The sequence below is a fragment of the Ixodes scapularis genome, unplaced genomic scaffold, assembly GCF_016920785.2.
Source record: "Ixodes scapularis isolate PalLabHiFi unplaced genomic scaffold, ASM1692078v2 PGA_scaffold0__279_contigs__length_252992795, whole genome shotgun sequence".
Classification (NCBI taxonomy): domain Eukaryota; kingdom Metazoa; phylum Arthropoda; class Arachnida; order Ixodida; family Ixodidae; genus Ixodes; species Ixodes scapularis.
Genome location: NW_024609835.1, coordinates 118480290 through 118496885, shown reverse-complemented (window position 1 = coordinate 118496885; position 16596 = coordinate 118480290). Strand labels below are relative to the sequence as shown.

The 16596-nt window shown below is 45.7% G+C and overlaps 1 protein-coding gene across 1 annotated transcript in view; it reads right to left on the bottom strand.

Annotated features, from left to right (window-relative positions):
- Nucleotides 1-16596, bottom strand: part of LOC8043310 (histone-lysine N-methyltransferase 2D) — a 113284-nt gene that overhangs the window by 60089 nt on the left and 36599 nt on the right. Inside the window, exons 11-14 of the mRNA XM_042289590.1 lie at nt 13086-13150; nt 12261-12443; nt 5840-6136; nt 2119-2374 (exon numbers count right to left, since the gene is read on the bottom strand). Of these exons, the coding sequence (XP_042145524.1) occupies nt 2119-2374; nt 5840-6136; nt 12261-12443; nt 13086-13150 (801 nt within the window). The remainder of the gene's footprint in view (nt 1-2118; nt 2375-5839; nt 6137-12260; nt 12444-13085; nt 13151-16596) is intronic.

The window sequence follows — 16596 nt, the reverse complement described above, 5'->3', positions numbered from 1 at the left end:
AAACATAACGTTTTTAGACTGCCAGCTGGACTCACAAGTTATACGGCATGTGTCGTCACCCCACTAAAGAGCGCGGGAAAATCTGAATACTGGTTTTGGCCAATGTTGGGAAGCACCTTGTACTTCAAGGAGGTTTAGAATACTTGTACTTGAAGTATGTTCTTTGAGTATGTACTTGTACTTAATTTAAGGAGAGATGTGTGTCGAAAGACAGCAATAGTTTGCAAAGAATGTGATTTTGAGTTTTATGAAGTTTGAATTTTTTCATCTTTATATTTGATGAATGAAAATATTATGCCAATTATGATCGCGAAATTAGCCAAATATGCATTTGAAGTCCTACAGGCAACCCAGAACACCACGAATTGGAGCCATTTTTCTCTGCGTGATTCTTCCAAGTTGTGACGTCGCTCCCCCCATCGCATTTACGTTGACGAGCAGGCCTGGCCGTCTCCTCTCCATTGCATTCTTCTGTAGCTTCAATTTCTCATGAAAATGTTTCAACAAAATATTATTTCCTGCACCGTGGAAGAGTATAGCTGCACATCTATGATAAAGTTCAAATGTGTCTTTCTTTTTATGTCACTTCAGGGCATCTTCACAGTTTGTGTCAAATTTCTATTCTTTATATTGTCCCATCATAACCAAATTTGGCATTCATATACTTTAGAATATGTAGAATGTAACTATCTAGGTTTTGGTAGAATGCATGTTCTTGTTTTGTATCTATGAAAAATTTATGAAACTTCTGTTAGGACCTTGAAATGGCATTTTTGCTATTTCTAATGATTTTGAATGAAAAAAGCGTCAGACACATTATTTCTGTAGTTTATTGCACTCAGTGGTTTAAAAGGAGCAAATCGGTTTATTTTACTAGGCTTGTTTAAGTGTGTTGCCACGCCTCACATACACAGAAAAACATTCTTTGTTCTGCATTTACACTGCATTAAGAACCTAAATGAACAAGCTACATCAAGTCCAACACTAGACTTGTAAAGAGATGATTAAGCACCATAAAGTGTAAAAATTTCAATTCAATATTGTAAATAATAATAAATAAAAATTCCGAGGACAGTACAGTGCATTCTCCAAAAATTATTTCGTTAAATTTGTATCACAAAATGGTGCTTTGTCAACTCTGAAGCCACTTGACTTCATCCAATATTCGCCTCTATTTACGAAAATAACTGACGCACCCCCGATTAACCCTGGGGCAATGCATACCAGTCTTTTAAAAGAACACTGCATAGGGGAATGAAAGGGCATAGTGAAAGATTGTGTTAAAAAGTATTTGTACTTCACTTCAAAAGTACATTGTATTTTAGCACTTCAAGTACACTGTGCCTGGTGTAATTACTACTGAACTTGAAGTACATAACCTCTCATTTACTTTGTACTTAAAGTGCTCTTTAGATGTACTTTACCAAACACTGGTTTTAACATAACCTTCATTTCCTTTCTTTGAAAGCGATAGTTTTACGGGCAACACTTTGCAGCGATTTTGACCTTGTCCTCGTTACTCCGCACGCGAAGAACCTTTTTTTCACCGCTCTTGGCATGAGGCCAGGGAAGTCGGGTTTTGCCGTCGGCCGCGCAGCGGAGAAAGAGAGGGGAGCCCCAGCATCTGACCAGTAACGACGTGATAAAAGGAGTCTTCCATGTCGTCTGCTTCAAAGACTTGTTTTCAAACAATACTCGCGTTATGCAAAATCCCACTATGGCAGTATCCAGTTGCTGCGCGTAATGTTGGATGGTTTTATAAGCTTCCACTGCACTTACCCACTTACTTCACAGATCAGCGAGCACTGGTGGCGGTCGCCAGTGGCATCCACAGCGCCAGCAACGACAACTGAGAATTTTACCCACGTTGCACCTCCGTCCTCAGGTACATAACAGCACCATTCCACCCGCATTGCGCGACCATGCTACAGCTATCGCTTTCATGTCATAGCACATTGTGGGCGAAAAATATGACCATTTTTATGACTGCTTAGAATTTGGACGTAATGAACCGTTTGCCAAGAAAAGTATTTGGAAAATATGTTTACTTTCGGTAGGCAAAAACAACCGTCCAATCTCTCCTTTAAGCACAGTAGCCAACACTACGAGCCACACTACCTGAAACGGCCACTGCTGCCACGGTGGGTTCCACTTTCACGGCTGCAAGGGCCGCCGCGGTGTCTTTGGCCGTCAAGGCGACCGGGAGGGTCGCCGTGGCGACAGGAGGGGTGACGGGGAGAGCGAGCCTCTGTTCAGGGGGGACACCATCATCGCAAGAGTTACTCTCGGTCCGGGGCACTGCCGCTCCATCGGTCAGGCGGCTGGCGCCCGTGTCGGCAGCCTCGACGCTCCCTTCCTCCACATCCTCGGACTCCTGCTCTCGTCGGAACGCAGCCCAAAAGAACCGAGGGAGGGATGGGGCGAGGGAGAAAGAAAAAAGGGAAAAGAGGAGGAAGAGACACATGCTCGTCACTCTCCACATGCAACACTCACGAGGCAACAAAGTACCTTTGCCCGTCTCTACGAACGGGGCTCGTGAGACGAGCTCCGAGGCAACTGCTTGCAGTAAACGACACGTTTCCAAAGAAATTGGGAACAGAAGCGCGAAGCAAAGACGACAAACAACAAATGCATGCTATGCAACGAAAATTCAAGGAATCTGTACGCTTCCTGCGTACCGGTCATACCAACCCGTTCGCGACGAACGGGTAAAAAGACGCGTTCGATGCAGTAATTACACTCTTATTAGAAAGTCCTCCTGTTTTCATTCATGCTGAATTTTCCGTAGACCAAAAGTCAGATCCCTTCTTTTTCTCTTTTCAGTGTGGCGCCATGTGTACACGCCGCAACGCACTCGGCACAGATGAGAAATCGGTACGCATTATTGCGACCTTGCTCGCGCAATTGAGCACCGGGCACAAAATCATTCCACACTGGCATAACACAAACTTGCACATTCGTACAACCAAACCGTTTTGAAGAAACTTTTGCATGAGAAACCAATGATTTACCACCATCACCATTACAGTGTGTGTGCAGTTTTATGCTTAGCGTAATCCCGTGGTCGGAAACCTAAAAAAAAACATGTATCACATGGATGACATGCATGCTGCTCAACACCGCCCATGCAAGTCACATAAACAAAGAATATGACTAAGAATTACCTTAGTAACAAAGGTAAATTGTGCCGACGTCACATTTATTAGCCGGCACGGACATCGAACACAACATCAAAACATTTGCAAGCCACTGAACAGTGTGGTACTTTCCTCGCGAAAGGGCAGGACATTTATTTAGAGCAGAGATCAAAATGAAAACAGAGGAAACATTTCTCAGCAATCTCCGGAACAAACGAGAAAGAAATAAACTAGCACGAATGTACAATCCCCATCGACTGATATTAGTGATAGGGGTGACCTATTCACTAAGATGACACCGATACAATCAGCTATAATCCTATTCCCGAATACTGGTAGAGGGAAGGGCGGCAAGTGAGGACGAGAAGATGTCTATAATGCCACTCCAACATTCCCTTTGCAGCAAATATTTGTGGGGAGACCCTAGTCTGAACCGTTTTTCTGTCATAACTTATTGTGCTAAGCACGCTAAGGTCATTGTTATTTTATTATTATTTTTTTAGTCAAAATGCCATGCAGGTACATTTCTGGACATTACACAAGGGATTTAGTCGAAGTACAGTATAAACACTTTTAAAAGCATGCAGTCTAAGCTTGTTATAACAGACCTTGATTTTGTCAAAGATTTTGGTCTGTTGTAAGAGGAGTATGTTGTATGCAGATATGAAGTTGAATCAATGGTGCATAGAGGAAAACCAAACGAACTTCAAAAATCAGTATGTTATATTCTAATGTCTGTTGTAACCAGGTCTGTTATAATGAGCTTAGACAGTATATATGAAACGAAAGATCTTGCATTCTCTCACCCATGAACGAGTTTAGCAGAAACATAACGCAATTTTTGCATTTTAATACTCTTTTGGAAAGAGCGCCACCAGCAACAAAAAAGTGTGTATTGTACAAAAATGTAAAACACTTATTTAGGTAAGAACATCACGAGAAATATAAACTAAAGGACACTCAAGTAGTCTAGTATAGCAGCTCGAACTGCAGCAGCGTCTGAAAGTGAGATTATGTTGTCGGGGAGACTATTCCAGTGCATAACTGCACGTGGCAATGAAGAGTTATTGAAAGCAGATGTATGTCCGAAAATATGGTTATCACTTCGACTGTTAGTTAGGTGGTGTGATGTTCGGTTAGGAGGCTCAAGGAGCTGGGCGACGACTCCGGGGTTAGTATTTCCTATGTAATGTAGTTTCCAAGGAAATCTCAACTTTATTACATATGTTTCTGCTCAACTTTTCCATCAAAAACGGTGGCACTAAGTATGCTTGCATATTCCAAAAACAGTGGAGTGTGCAACAAAAACCATTCTTATAATTTTAGCTTCGTTCTAGAAAACGCTGACAAGTTGAAATTATTTTGCTGATAACTAGAAATGAGTCATTAAAGTGCTTCCCAAATTAGAAAATTTTGCAGTTAACATTTTCCAAAACTATTAGCTTCATTGCACTTTTTAATTTATGAGGAATCCAACCCTAAAAATTGTATTCAGATCCAAAGACAGCATGAGCAAAACTTTGCGACGAACATATTAATTCTAAGAAAACAGGTAAAGCTTTTCAAAATATGCTTGTAAACAACCTGATTATGAAACTGAATTGAAGCGACTATAGGGTTCTTGCACGAGACCATGATGCAACGCTACTACCGGTTCGTAAATCTTATCGGAACCCACCGGAATCCATGTTGGAGACATGCGTCGCTGTTATACTATGTTTTGCATGCTTTGGGGTCGTGTCTGCACTGTACTTTGTCCACTCACTCGAGGTTTAAAACGGTCAGTTGCGCCGTAATTAATTGTTCCAGCCGTAAAAGCCGGCGACAGAAAGGAGCTACGCCCAGCAGTGCTGTTTTTATTTTTGAATTCCAGCAATCATTAGGAATCAGGACAAGGCGACGCTCCTGCAATCAGTTCGCTGGCATTAGGATTGTCTCCAACAGATACGGCAGCACAATCTCGACAGAAAAGCTTTGTACCAACTAAAGGTTTGTGGACTTCACTTCGTGTTAGGTGAGGAACCTTTTTGCCGAGAGATGGCACTTCACGTGCGCATTCAAGTGCCGACCGAGGATGTTAAACCCAAGTCACGCTTATTCTGACCTGTGTTCCCTCGGCTGCTCGTTACCAATTTGTTTTAGTTTCAAAAGCGAGTGAGGCAAATGCCAGGGCTCTGCAGCACTACTGCTGTCGGAATAAGGCGCTGAATGCCTCCAACAAGGCGCCAAGACACCGATGGCAGACAACAATCTTGGTTCCAATTTCCAGGCTAACCGGAAGTGACGTCAGGTGAAGCCTTTACAAATATGTACCTCCTAAGTGTAGTGATTAGAAAAGTTTGCGTGCAACTTTTTTATGTTTTGCTTTTTAAGATGATCGTCTCGCCCTTTCTGATCCCAAGGAACACCTGTGTCAGATAACAGCCAAGAGGTCTCCCCTCCATCGTCGAGATAAATCAGTGCAGAGGCCTACAGACTTTTAACATGCGCACACTAGAGAGTGTCTGGGCTGAGCATGAGGCTCAAATATGCTAAAATGACAGGTGCAGGAAACACTTAACTCAGCAATAGGAATGACTGAAAGAAAGTAGACGGTCAAAGGATTCCAGGGGGATACTTCCGGGAAGCCAGGGTTCCCGGGGAACTCCGTTCGAGACTGCGCGATGCGGGACGAGACAAACGGGGCAGAGTCCCCGACCCACCTGCTTGTGGCAGGCGGCCAGACACGGGGAAGGGGTCGAGCGGGCCTCCTGCTTCACCACCACCGGTGGCAGGGCGGGTGGCGGCGTGGGCGGCACGGAGGGGGTGCCCTCCTCCTTCACCTCTGGCGGGGTTCGGCACCAGCGCAAGGCGGCTGCGTGGGACCCGCACGCCGAGGATGGGGGAGCCGCAAGCGCGGCGTGCACGCGCAGCATCGCGGGAGGCGTCAGGGCAGAGGCCGGTTCCATCTTCGGGGTCACGGGGGGCTCGCAGGCAACGGCAGGCGGCGACAGGGACAGCTGGGAGAACGGTGGAGAGGATAAAAACACCGAATCTGTGGGGAAAAGATTCTGAGGATACCTAAGCACTTCTTATGAGTTGTGAATGCGAAAGCATTAATGTCTAATTGAACGCTGCTGAGGGCTCCTTTAAATGCTGTGCTCCGAGTAATGGTTTCAAGTTTTACTGCGGGGTATGTTTTAGAGTTCTGCAATTAAATTGCTGCAGCCACTTCCGCCTCAAGCTTTTAAATGACCTTGTTCTGTCTCCTAGCACATTGCGCTGCTGCTCGTTCTGCCCGCCGCGTATTCGGAGACTTGACAACGACGCTGGATTTTGCTGCCTGCCTCTTCGCTCATTTTGCTGCATTCTTCCACTCCCTTAGTTCGTCTCAGTGTACTGAAGTGGACGGCCATGTTTCGCTAGTTCCGAGGTTGCGGCCACCGACGATATTGATGTTTCAGGCGCCACCATGTTCCATGGCGCAGAGAGGAACAGAAGCAGCCACAGCAGTCCGCAAGGAGTGCGGTGGTGCGCCGTGCAGACCGCCCTGGCTTGGACTGCTGCGTCGCTGGGTGAGGCAGCGGCAGGAATGCGAAGCTCAGCGCGGCGTGTGCTAAAATCATGTGTCCTCTCATTAACATCATCATCGCCCTAGTTGCGGGTACCGGTTGACGACGTTAGACCTCAAAGCGTAACGTTAGGCCTAACGTTAGGCTTAACGTCAGACTAGTGCATGCCCAAGTCACCCCCTCACGTCAAACAGCTGCACGTACCGGTCGACGACGTCAGACCTCAAAGCGTAACAATAAACCTAACGTCGGGCCTAACGTCAGGCCAGCGCATACTCGCGTCCACCCCTCCCGCTGCGCCGCCAGCAGTTCGGCTGGATTATTAGCAACGATGACGGCGTTGTTATGGAGCCGCATGATGGCATCACAGCCAATGGGAATAGATGTGCCGTTTTTTGCTGCTACAGACAACGCCAGCCTCGCTCCATGGGACAGCAGTGATGGAAGTGCCATTTGACCTTTTGGAGCGGGCCTTGTAGCAGGCAAAATGTTGTTTTGGAGCAGGTAGTGGCCCTTTTGGAGCAGGGTGCGGCACATGTTCGCATATTACTTGAAAATGAAATAATGCTGCATTGCTATATAAAGCTCACCTCTATTATTGGAACACAGCGCCTGTCGCCTTTTTAGGACAGGATATATAAAAGTCAACAAAGTAAACACAAAAAAACTTTTTTCAATAAAGTTTATCTGCTCGTCAGATAAAAAAAAATACAATTAAATATGTCACACTGAGTTCTGATGGTACAGGATATTTAGTTTTATCAGCCTGCACTTCTTTTAAGGTATCTGCAGCAGCATCTAACGACCCTCACTGTTGTGGAATGTTTTAGTTCAGATTAGAGTTGTCTTTCGGGCAGCAGCTTCAAATATTGCGGTATCTGATGTTCGCTTCAAAAATTCCGATTCATTTCGATGTGCTGGCGAAGTCACAATCGGATCACGGTGAGTTAACCCGTTGAGTGCGCTCCTTGGCATGCACCGACGTGCTGCAGAGAAGCGCCACCCGCAGAGCAGACACCGCAGTTGCGCGAGTCGCGCCGTGCTTTGTGCTCCGTAAAGGACGGTGAGACTTTACCAGCACTACATCCAGAGTTTGGTGCAACTCAACTATACTTCGTTCCAGCTTCGGTGCGAGCGCAGCCGAAGCTACAAGCGCGCGCATGAAGCCCGTAACGTTGCCCACACTGCACGAGCCCACGCGCGAGTCAGAAATGCATAGAGCATTGGGCGCGCGCTAGCTTTGACCTCGCTGGTAGCCAGCGCACGGGAACAGGGCGGGCCAACATTGAAAACATCCACAAGCTCAGCCTTTTTTTTTTTTTTTTTTTTAATAGGCTGTTCAGTGGAATGGTTCTTCATTTAGCCTCTGCGGCTTTGGTCTCAGATGTTGCTAACGTTGTTCCTTTCAATGATGATGATGATAATTCGCCCTCGCAGTTTGGGTTTGCGTAACAGTTGTGGCGCGGAAAATACCGTGGTACCGCCACGCGCTCTGATAAGACTTCAAATTTTATTTTTTATTGCTACACCTCATCTCGGCGCAGGCATGGCTCAATTCTTCGATAAAATGACAATTTGGCGCTACATGTAGCAGGATTGCGTCCTTGGCGCAATTTGGCGCAATTGGCGCAGCACTTCCATCGCTGGGACAGTTAATGCTTTCGTATTCAAAATTAACCCCCCCCCCCCCCCCCCCCCCCCCCCAGGCAGTTGTCTGGTTGTTGCCTCCGCTCATAAACGGCGGTAGCTGTCCAAAGTTTCGTGTCATCACTTCTTTGCTGACGGACACAACACTGGGGAAAACTAACCCCTAAACAGCTCCGCTGAAAAAAAACAAAAAACACTAAAAACACGGAACTTCGGTTATGGCACTCCGTAATTTTATGGAAGCCTCCATCTCCCTGGTTTCGCGCCTATGAGGTGGCTCATTAGCCGCCACACTTGAGACAGGATGAAATGGTCGTGCTTCCCGTAAGGTTCACCAGCTTGTTCTCCTCGAACACTGGACAAGCGAGTCCTCCCGACAATGCTCATGCTCGAGTAGCGAAAACTAGAACCAAAAAGTTGGACCGTGGTTCACAATTCGACGGCTTGGTGGACAAATGCTTTCTTCCGGTGTAAGGCTCTGCCGTAACTTAAGTGGGTAAGAGTGGATGCAATTCAACCTGCATGACGCCAAATTTGTCCTTCCCGTCACTTAATTATAAAAAGCGACGTTACTTAAAGGGACCATGAAATGACCTTTTTACTTTTTCCAGATAACTTTTACATTAAACCGTCAATGTTCACTGAATGCCGAACAGGCATCTGTTTTCGTCTCGGTTTATTAACTTCTACACAAAAAATTATTGAAATATCGACTTTTTCATTCTCTCCAACTGACCGCAAAACAAGCCGTGACGTAGACCGTTTCCGGAACCGGAAGTTCTCTCGGCAGTAGGAGAATGGGAGTGTTAGCGGCAACGAGTTGGGGTGCGCCGGTAGGTTTTACTGCGCTGATGTCACCGACGTATTTCCTGAATCGGCGCCTCTCATCGCCACGTCGCAGCTGAGCGAAATTCAATGAGATATGTTGCGCTACAGCGACAGCATGGGACTAGTCCCATACGCCGGTATGCCTGTTGGGAAGTGCAGCGAGTCTTCCGGTGAAGACTCCAGAAGTCAACCACCCCGTCATTGTTGGCAGAAGGGCCGGCCCGTGTCAGTCGTTTGCAAAGCGACGTAGATGGCGTTTTTCGCGGCCTCGGAGATGCAGGAGCGAGCCGACGTTAAAAAAGATACGTTTGAACTACGAGTGTCAGCAAGAGCCACGTAAATACCTGTTTACACTCGGAGCGGACGCGCGCGCTTGATGGAACTCTTGTATTCGCGCTGTTTGTAAGCGCTTCGGGACCGTTCTTTTACGATTGCAACTCGATACTGACGCGACACTCGGCAAAGAAAGCTCGACAGTGACGTGCAGTCTGTCAGAATAAAAATGGCATACCAATAACAAAGTGTACATACCGTGTTACGAAGGTAATCCATACGGCGTTTATTTCAGCTCTATATCACACAAAACAAGAAGATAGAATCGACGAGAGTCCCTTTTCGACAAGTGTTCGTCAACACTGCCTCGGAAAACAAGGGGAAGAGATTGACCTCACCTCTTAATCTAGAATTGAGGTCAGCGATCAAACTATAATACGGGAAGGGTCCACAAGGGTCGCGCGGGCATATTCCATTTAGCACGCCAGCCGGTCGTAGGCAGACGGTCTTGCGACGAAGCAACGCAGCGCCGAGTCGGAATGCCTGCTAGGCCTATATTCTGAGCAGTTCGCTTCGTCGGAGTCGGTGGATCCAGCGTTCTTGTTCGTCGTGGTCTGTTTTAAGCACTGTTTTCTTGCTGCTTGAAGTCGGCACGCGCGGGAAGAACACGTAGAAAAATAAACGTTCAGTCAGTCAGAGTTTTGAGAGGAAGGAAAAAAAAGAAAACAAACATTCGTCGGTCGCCGCCACCCAAGTAACTGTCGGCCCTGCCCTACTGCGCACGCGCAGTAGTTGCTTCGTTTACCACACGATAGATGGCGCTTGGCTCTCAGCATTATCAAATTTGGCAAGTTTCGCCACATATCTCTAATTATGCTGCAAAATGTGGATCTGAATATTATTTAACAAAACTTTTAGGAAACATTCGCCGGCTATTTATTGTTTACGATCGCGGTGCTGGTGAGGTATGCTCTTACCTAATAGGCGACCTGGATTTGGCTGACGTGCTCCATTTCCGCGGATGCATCGTAGTGAACAGGCGAAGGAAGGAAGGCGCAAAAGAGTCCAGTTTTCTTTTAAAAGTTCTATAGCAAATAATTTTTTTGGCTCCCTATTTTTGTGTTTTTCTGTTTCTTTTCACGCCTTTTACGACGTGCGGTGGATGAAACTCGATTTTAAAATCATTTCATGGTCTCTTTAAAGAACACATGCAAAGAAAAAAAAAACATTTTTTTTAGACAGCTTAGATGGAAAAAGGATGGCATAAAACGATTTTACAACGAAGAAAAAAAATTTTTAGAGCTATATTTACGGCGCTATACAAATTTGTAGTTGGCGCTCGCGGGAGCCGTCGCTAATCACGTGGTAGGCCCGCGCGCCGCCGCGCTGCGTCACCGCCACACGCTGAGCGTAGTGCGAACGCCGCTTCAACGCGTTTCTCCACGCTGCTGTCGCCGCCGCCGCACAAGTTCGCCTGCTTCGGGGCACCGCCGCCGTCGTCTGACCGGTGCACAGGTCTATCACATCTGCTTGCGCTTCTTCAGGAGTTTCCTTTGGGCTCTAAAAGTTACTTATTCATCTTAGTTTTTTGTTATACTTCAAACAAAGATGAATAACTTACTTTTAGAGGCCATAGGAAGCTTCCAAAAGAGCGCAAGCACCACGTGACAAATATGGGCCCGTCACGTGATAAATAAGGGCCGCTCTTCCGCAGCACCCGCCGACGCCAACTACAAATTTGTATAGCGCCGTAAATGTAGCTCTAAAATTTTTTTTTTCTTGGTTGTAAAATTGTTTTATGATATCCTTTTTCCATCTAAGCTGTTTAAAAAAATATTTTTTTCCTTTGCATGTGTCCTTTAAAGGCCGACGAGCAACTAGAAAAGAGGAAATTCTCCCTCAATTCCTCCATTCTATTTTAGAAAAAGGGAGACCCTCCTTCTTTCTGCAGGGAGTAGCTCAGAGACCCACTCCTGTGGGGACAGGAAAAGAGAAGAGTGTGGGAGGAAACGGAGAGAAGGAAACTGGGAATGGGCTTTCCGCCAGGCAGATGATGATTCTGAGGGTCGACCTTTAAAGGGCCCATGAAACGATTTTTGGGTTGGGATAAATCATTTTAGATTGGAATTTTACTAATAGCACATCGTTCAGTGGACCAAAAGAAAAAAAGGTAGAAGGTCAAAAGCCCGACTTTCAGTGCGAAAATTTGAAAACAGAGCGGACTATTTCGTACCTCCTCCCCTTCGCAACCTCTCTGCCTTTTCACTGTGATACATCCGCGGTCCCAAAAGCGCATCATCGGGTCCAAACTGACGTCACACGCAACCGGACCTCACTTAATCCCTTCACCCCTAAGCTGACATTGTGCTGGAAGCTACGCGCTTGCCGGACCAATTAGCCGCCTCCCTTTCATCACCTGACTTCATTCTCTGCAGCCACATTTGCCACGCTCACGTGGCAAATGTGGTTGGCCCAACGAGCACGTAGCTTCAACAGCACTGTCAGCTTCGGGATGAACGGGGTGGGGAAAGCAACTTTTGTCTGAATTTTGAACGACCGGCTAATCTTCTAGGGGGAGAATGGATATGTCCGGGATTACACAAACCAGATTCCGAGCGAGAGGGGCCTCCCTTCTTTTCGTCTTCTTTAACTGTTTGGTGGAATGGGCAATTTATGAGTTGAGGAGGAAAGCTAAACAGGAAAAAGTTGGAAAAGCGTTTCATGACCCCTTTAAGTGTACAATTGTTACCAAAGAGAAGCGAGGGCCCTCGCAACCAAATAGCTGCCCGACAGCCCTGAGAAAGAAGAGGCGGCGGGGACCCACCTGAGTTGCCATGGCCTTGCCGGGAAGAACGACGAGCTGGCCCTCATCGTTGGAGAGGCGCACTGTCTGGGGCATCCCCGTCTGCCTCAGGGTGAAGTTCAGCGTGTGGGTCACCGACGCAGGGAAGGACATGGCGCTCGAGGCAACAGGGGCCGCCGGCGGAGAGGGAGTCTTTGAGGCACGCTACCACGCGCAACATCAGAAAACGGGCGTTTAAATAGTTACCAGTGAACGGGTCAACTCAAGATTAGTAGTTACGTCACATCAAGATTGTAAGCTTCCACCACCATTATGCCAAGCTCTATCATAAAATTGAACACTTCCAACAATTTCGACTACCGCACTCTTCTTACGAACGGTCCTCCACAAACGGTCACCCCAGTAAAAAAAAATTGCAGAAACAGTGTTACTCTATTTCCAGAGGGCTGCTGTCGCAGCACATCCGTCACACGCATGGAGGAGTGAGCTGCACATTGTTTCCAGACCTTTTCCCCTTTCCCTTTCATCATTGGGAATCGCTGATACTCCAATACAAGCACAGCATTCCTCTTGCCTAGACTTCAGCAAGATTGGTGACGCGTAAATGCATTTTCCCACAGCCTGCAAGGCCCCACTTTTGTATCGACAACCAAATCTTGCCCTTCCGCTCCTGCACAGCGTTTCTGGTACTTCTGTGCCAACAATGCTATGGCTACTTTTGTGGCAAGTTTTCCCTGACTTTTGCTTTCGATTTTATTTAAAACTTCCTTTAAATCCATAGCAACTTGGGCTCCAGCTGTCAAGGGTGAGATGAAACCCAGAATGGCAAGCCACGCAGCCACAAACCTGCGGAGGTGTGATCCGCTCGCTTAGCAGCTTCTCGATGTTCGGTTTCTCTTCGGAAATACACCCTGAAAAGAGAAGAAGAGAGCACTGAATACCGTAGGTCAAAAAATAAAATATAAGCATAGAATGCCTACCGTAAAATACCGGACAAGCGCCCACTCAAAATTTAAAGATAATCATGAAAAAAATGGGGGATGGGCGCTTGTCTGGTCATCAATTTCACATATCAATGATCTGTGTATATTTTCTCAGATCCTACAAATTCTACGGTATGTCCTGAAACCAGCCATGTAGCACATTCTTTTCCCGGACTAGAATCAGCTTAATCAGAAAATTCCCTATAATTTTCCTTGATCCTATAACACTTATACAATTCAGACCCCTTGCAGATAATAAAAGTGCCACACTTGATTCTGAAAAGCCAGAATAATATGCCGACCCAATACTTAATTCTTTCCCGTGAAAGATGTGGGGCAAATGAATATGCACAGTTCTTTGATGTGTTAGCACAAAATGCTTGAGAAAAACAAGAATAATTTATATTTTTCGGCACATGTATGTATATAGGACAGTTGGCTGGAAAGTGTATAATACTTGCGCTCTCGAATAATTACTAGGGTGCCTATCACACAAAACAGTTCACCACTGTTGTATACACAATGAACAGCAATAAGCTATCTAAATGCTTCAAAGCAGTCTCTGCTCATTTTCATTGCCTTTCCATGGTCTCTGAGGAGGAAATAGTGAAAATATGCAGATGAATTAACAATCTGATCAGCAATGTTCATTAATCAGCATATTTCAACTAAAGTAGCCTCTGTACGCCCACATTGCATTTTCTGCGTCCGTGAGTCTGCAGTCATGATTTTAAGTAGTAGAATGCATACACAAGTACACATTTAACAAGCACACACTTAACCCTTAAGGGGGGATGCTGGCTCGAGATTCAACTTCTGAACCACTCAAGTGATGGAGATGAAATTTGCAGGGTAGATTTAACATTAAATGTAGGTATTTTGTGCTATCTTTCAGCTCTCTAGGACAATTTTACATACCTGCATGAGAAGATGAGTCTCTCTTTGTTAAGAAATCTATGATATGCAAATAAAGCTATTGAGCACTATTTTGACTGTTTGAATATATAGTGGGGTATGTGGGACTTCGGGCTATATAGCTTTAATGTGAGAGCATTAAGTGTCTCATGGAGCAGAGCCGGCGTTGTTCGTAACCACAAAAAACAGCAAAGAAATTCCCTCCATGCCATAAACGTGAAAAAAAGGCAGAGAAATTTCTTCTGCAGAACGGCTATTCGAATGGCTGCGACGCGCTGGATTGGCTGCGATGAATTTGCCGCGCCGGATTGGCTGCGGCCTGTGCACCGAAGCTAAAGAAAAGGTAGGGTTTGGAGCACTTTAAACACATTTTTCTCCGTTCCACTTTTAGGGGCAAAGCTCCTTAGGGTCTAGCCTTGTCCATCCGTCCGGCAACAATGCTCACATCGGTTGCACTGCCTCCGGGATCGGCCCACTTTTAAAAAAAATAAGTATGCCCACACAGGGGTTCGAACTTAGAACCGATTGCTTACGAGGCAGATGTCTTAACCACTACGCTACACTCCAACGTTGCATCTAGCCGCTTAACGTCTATACAGGAGAGGGCGCTGCGGTCAAATGCGTATATAATCGCGTTAAACTTTGCATGCACCGGCTCTACATTTATAGACGAGAGGGCGCTGTGGTCAAACGCTCAACTGTGTATATAACCACGATCCATACCACACATTCTCTTTCTGACACGGACCGTTGACTTAAGTGGTGGAGATGCGTTCCCACGGCCCCTAGCGGACCCAAGCTGATCCACTAGATGAACCACTGGCTCTGCATTTTACCGACCATAAAGTAGTAATAATGAAGTCGAAACGCAACCCAGAACTCAGCACTACCTATGAGCAATAAAAAAAAAAATCAGCACCATCAGTACTACCTATGAACTATAAAATCAGTATCATCAGCACCACTAGAGCTTCGCCCCAATTAACATCATTCACCACGTGGAGATGTGGCCTCTTTTTTGGTATAAATTCTATTTTAGTCCATCTATCGTTTGAAAGTGGCCATGCAGGGAAGGCTAGTTCTTCACTTTTCCTGACTTAATAAGGAAAGTGGCAATGGAACTTTTTGTCACTTTACAGATGTCTTTTGTAAAAAAATGTTGACATTTTGTCGAAGACACAGAAGACCAAAAAGTTTACCAATTTTGCAGAAGAGAAAATTTACAGAAATAAAACTTTTTACAAAACACCTTTAATGCCGCACCCCCTAGGCATTATGCTATGTATCTAGCAAATAAAAATCTTTTATATTGTGATAGTATTCCCAAGATAGATAAACTAAACAATGTAAGCATGTTGCTGATAGAAGCTGCTCTAATTTCCTTCCCATTTAACTGACAGACCTAAAATTTTGTTATGCACGCCCTAGCATGACCACCAGTCTACCCTGTTAATTTATTTAAAGGAGCTGTGCAACAATTTCAGTGCTTTGCTTAAATAATTTGGGAGTTGGTGTCTCGACCTTTCTGAAGTAAATAACAAAAAAATGCTTTTGCCTGCATGTCCTAGTTTTTAATTTAAAAATAGACAAATATTGAGGTTTTCAAACCCTCTCAACTCCTTCACCACCTTCCGAGTCACGTGCGCTGTGACGTCAATGGGGGTTGCGCGGAGTTCCGGTGAAGCTCTCTCTCTAGTGCCATCAATGAGCAGCGAGAACTCATCAGCTCGGGACCATGTGACCAAGTGCTAACGCAGCGCGAACAATATGGTGAAAGGAGGAAAGACTCATTCGGGTCCGGCCATCCCCGTCCCCCTCCGGCTTCTGGCGGCAGTTTGCGATAGCAGATAGAGCTGACGGTTTTCTGGACCTAGGATAGATGGCGCCATTAAAACTCCGTATAATAAAAGTTTTGTCGATGGTACCAGGTTTTTGACGGATTGATATTTATGTTGGAACGACAAGAATTATAGAAAAGTTACCTTTTATCGAGCAGGTATTCGCAAAACTTGCTATCTTTCTACAAGACCCCCATTGACGTCATGCCTCATGGTTTTCATGGCCGTTGCTCGCGGCTGCAGGTAAGGGAATATTCTAATTTTTGCCTCGCGATTACGTGGTGAAATCACAACATTTCGAAGGAAGAAGGTGTGTTTTCTGTCCTTTGTGACAAGATTAACAATGTCAAAAGTAAAAGGTGCCAATTCTTTCAACATAAAAATCGTTGCACAGCTCCTTTAACTTTAAACCAAGGGTTCAAAAGTTGAACCTCCCAAGGGGTGTGTCCCCCTAGGAGGGTCAACTGGCAGCTGGCATTCAAAAATGTTGCACTCATGTCTTTTTTTTATAGGTATGGTCAAAATCTGTTGTTTTTATTTAGGGGGTGGGGGGGGGGGGGGGGGGGGGGGAAGGCATTTAAAGAGCAACTCCGATCAATATTATTTTAATTTGGGAATATG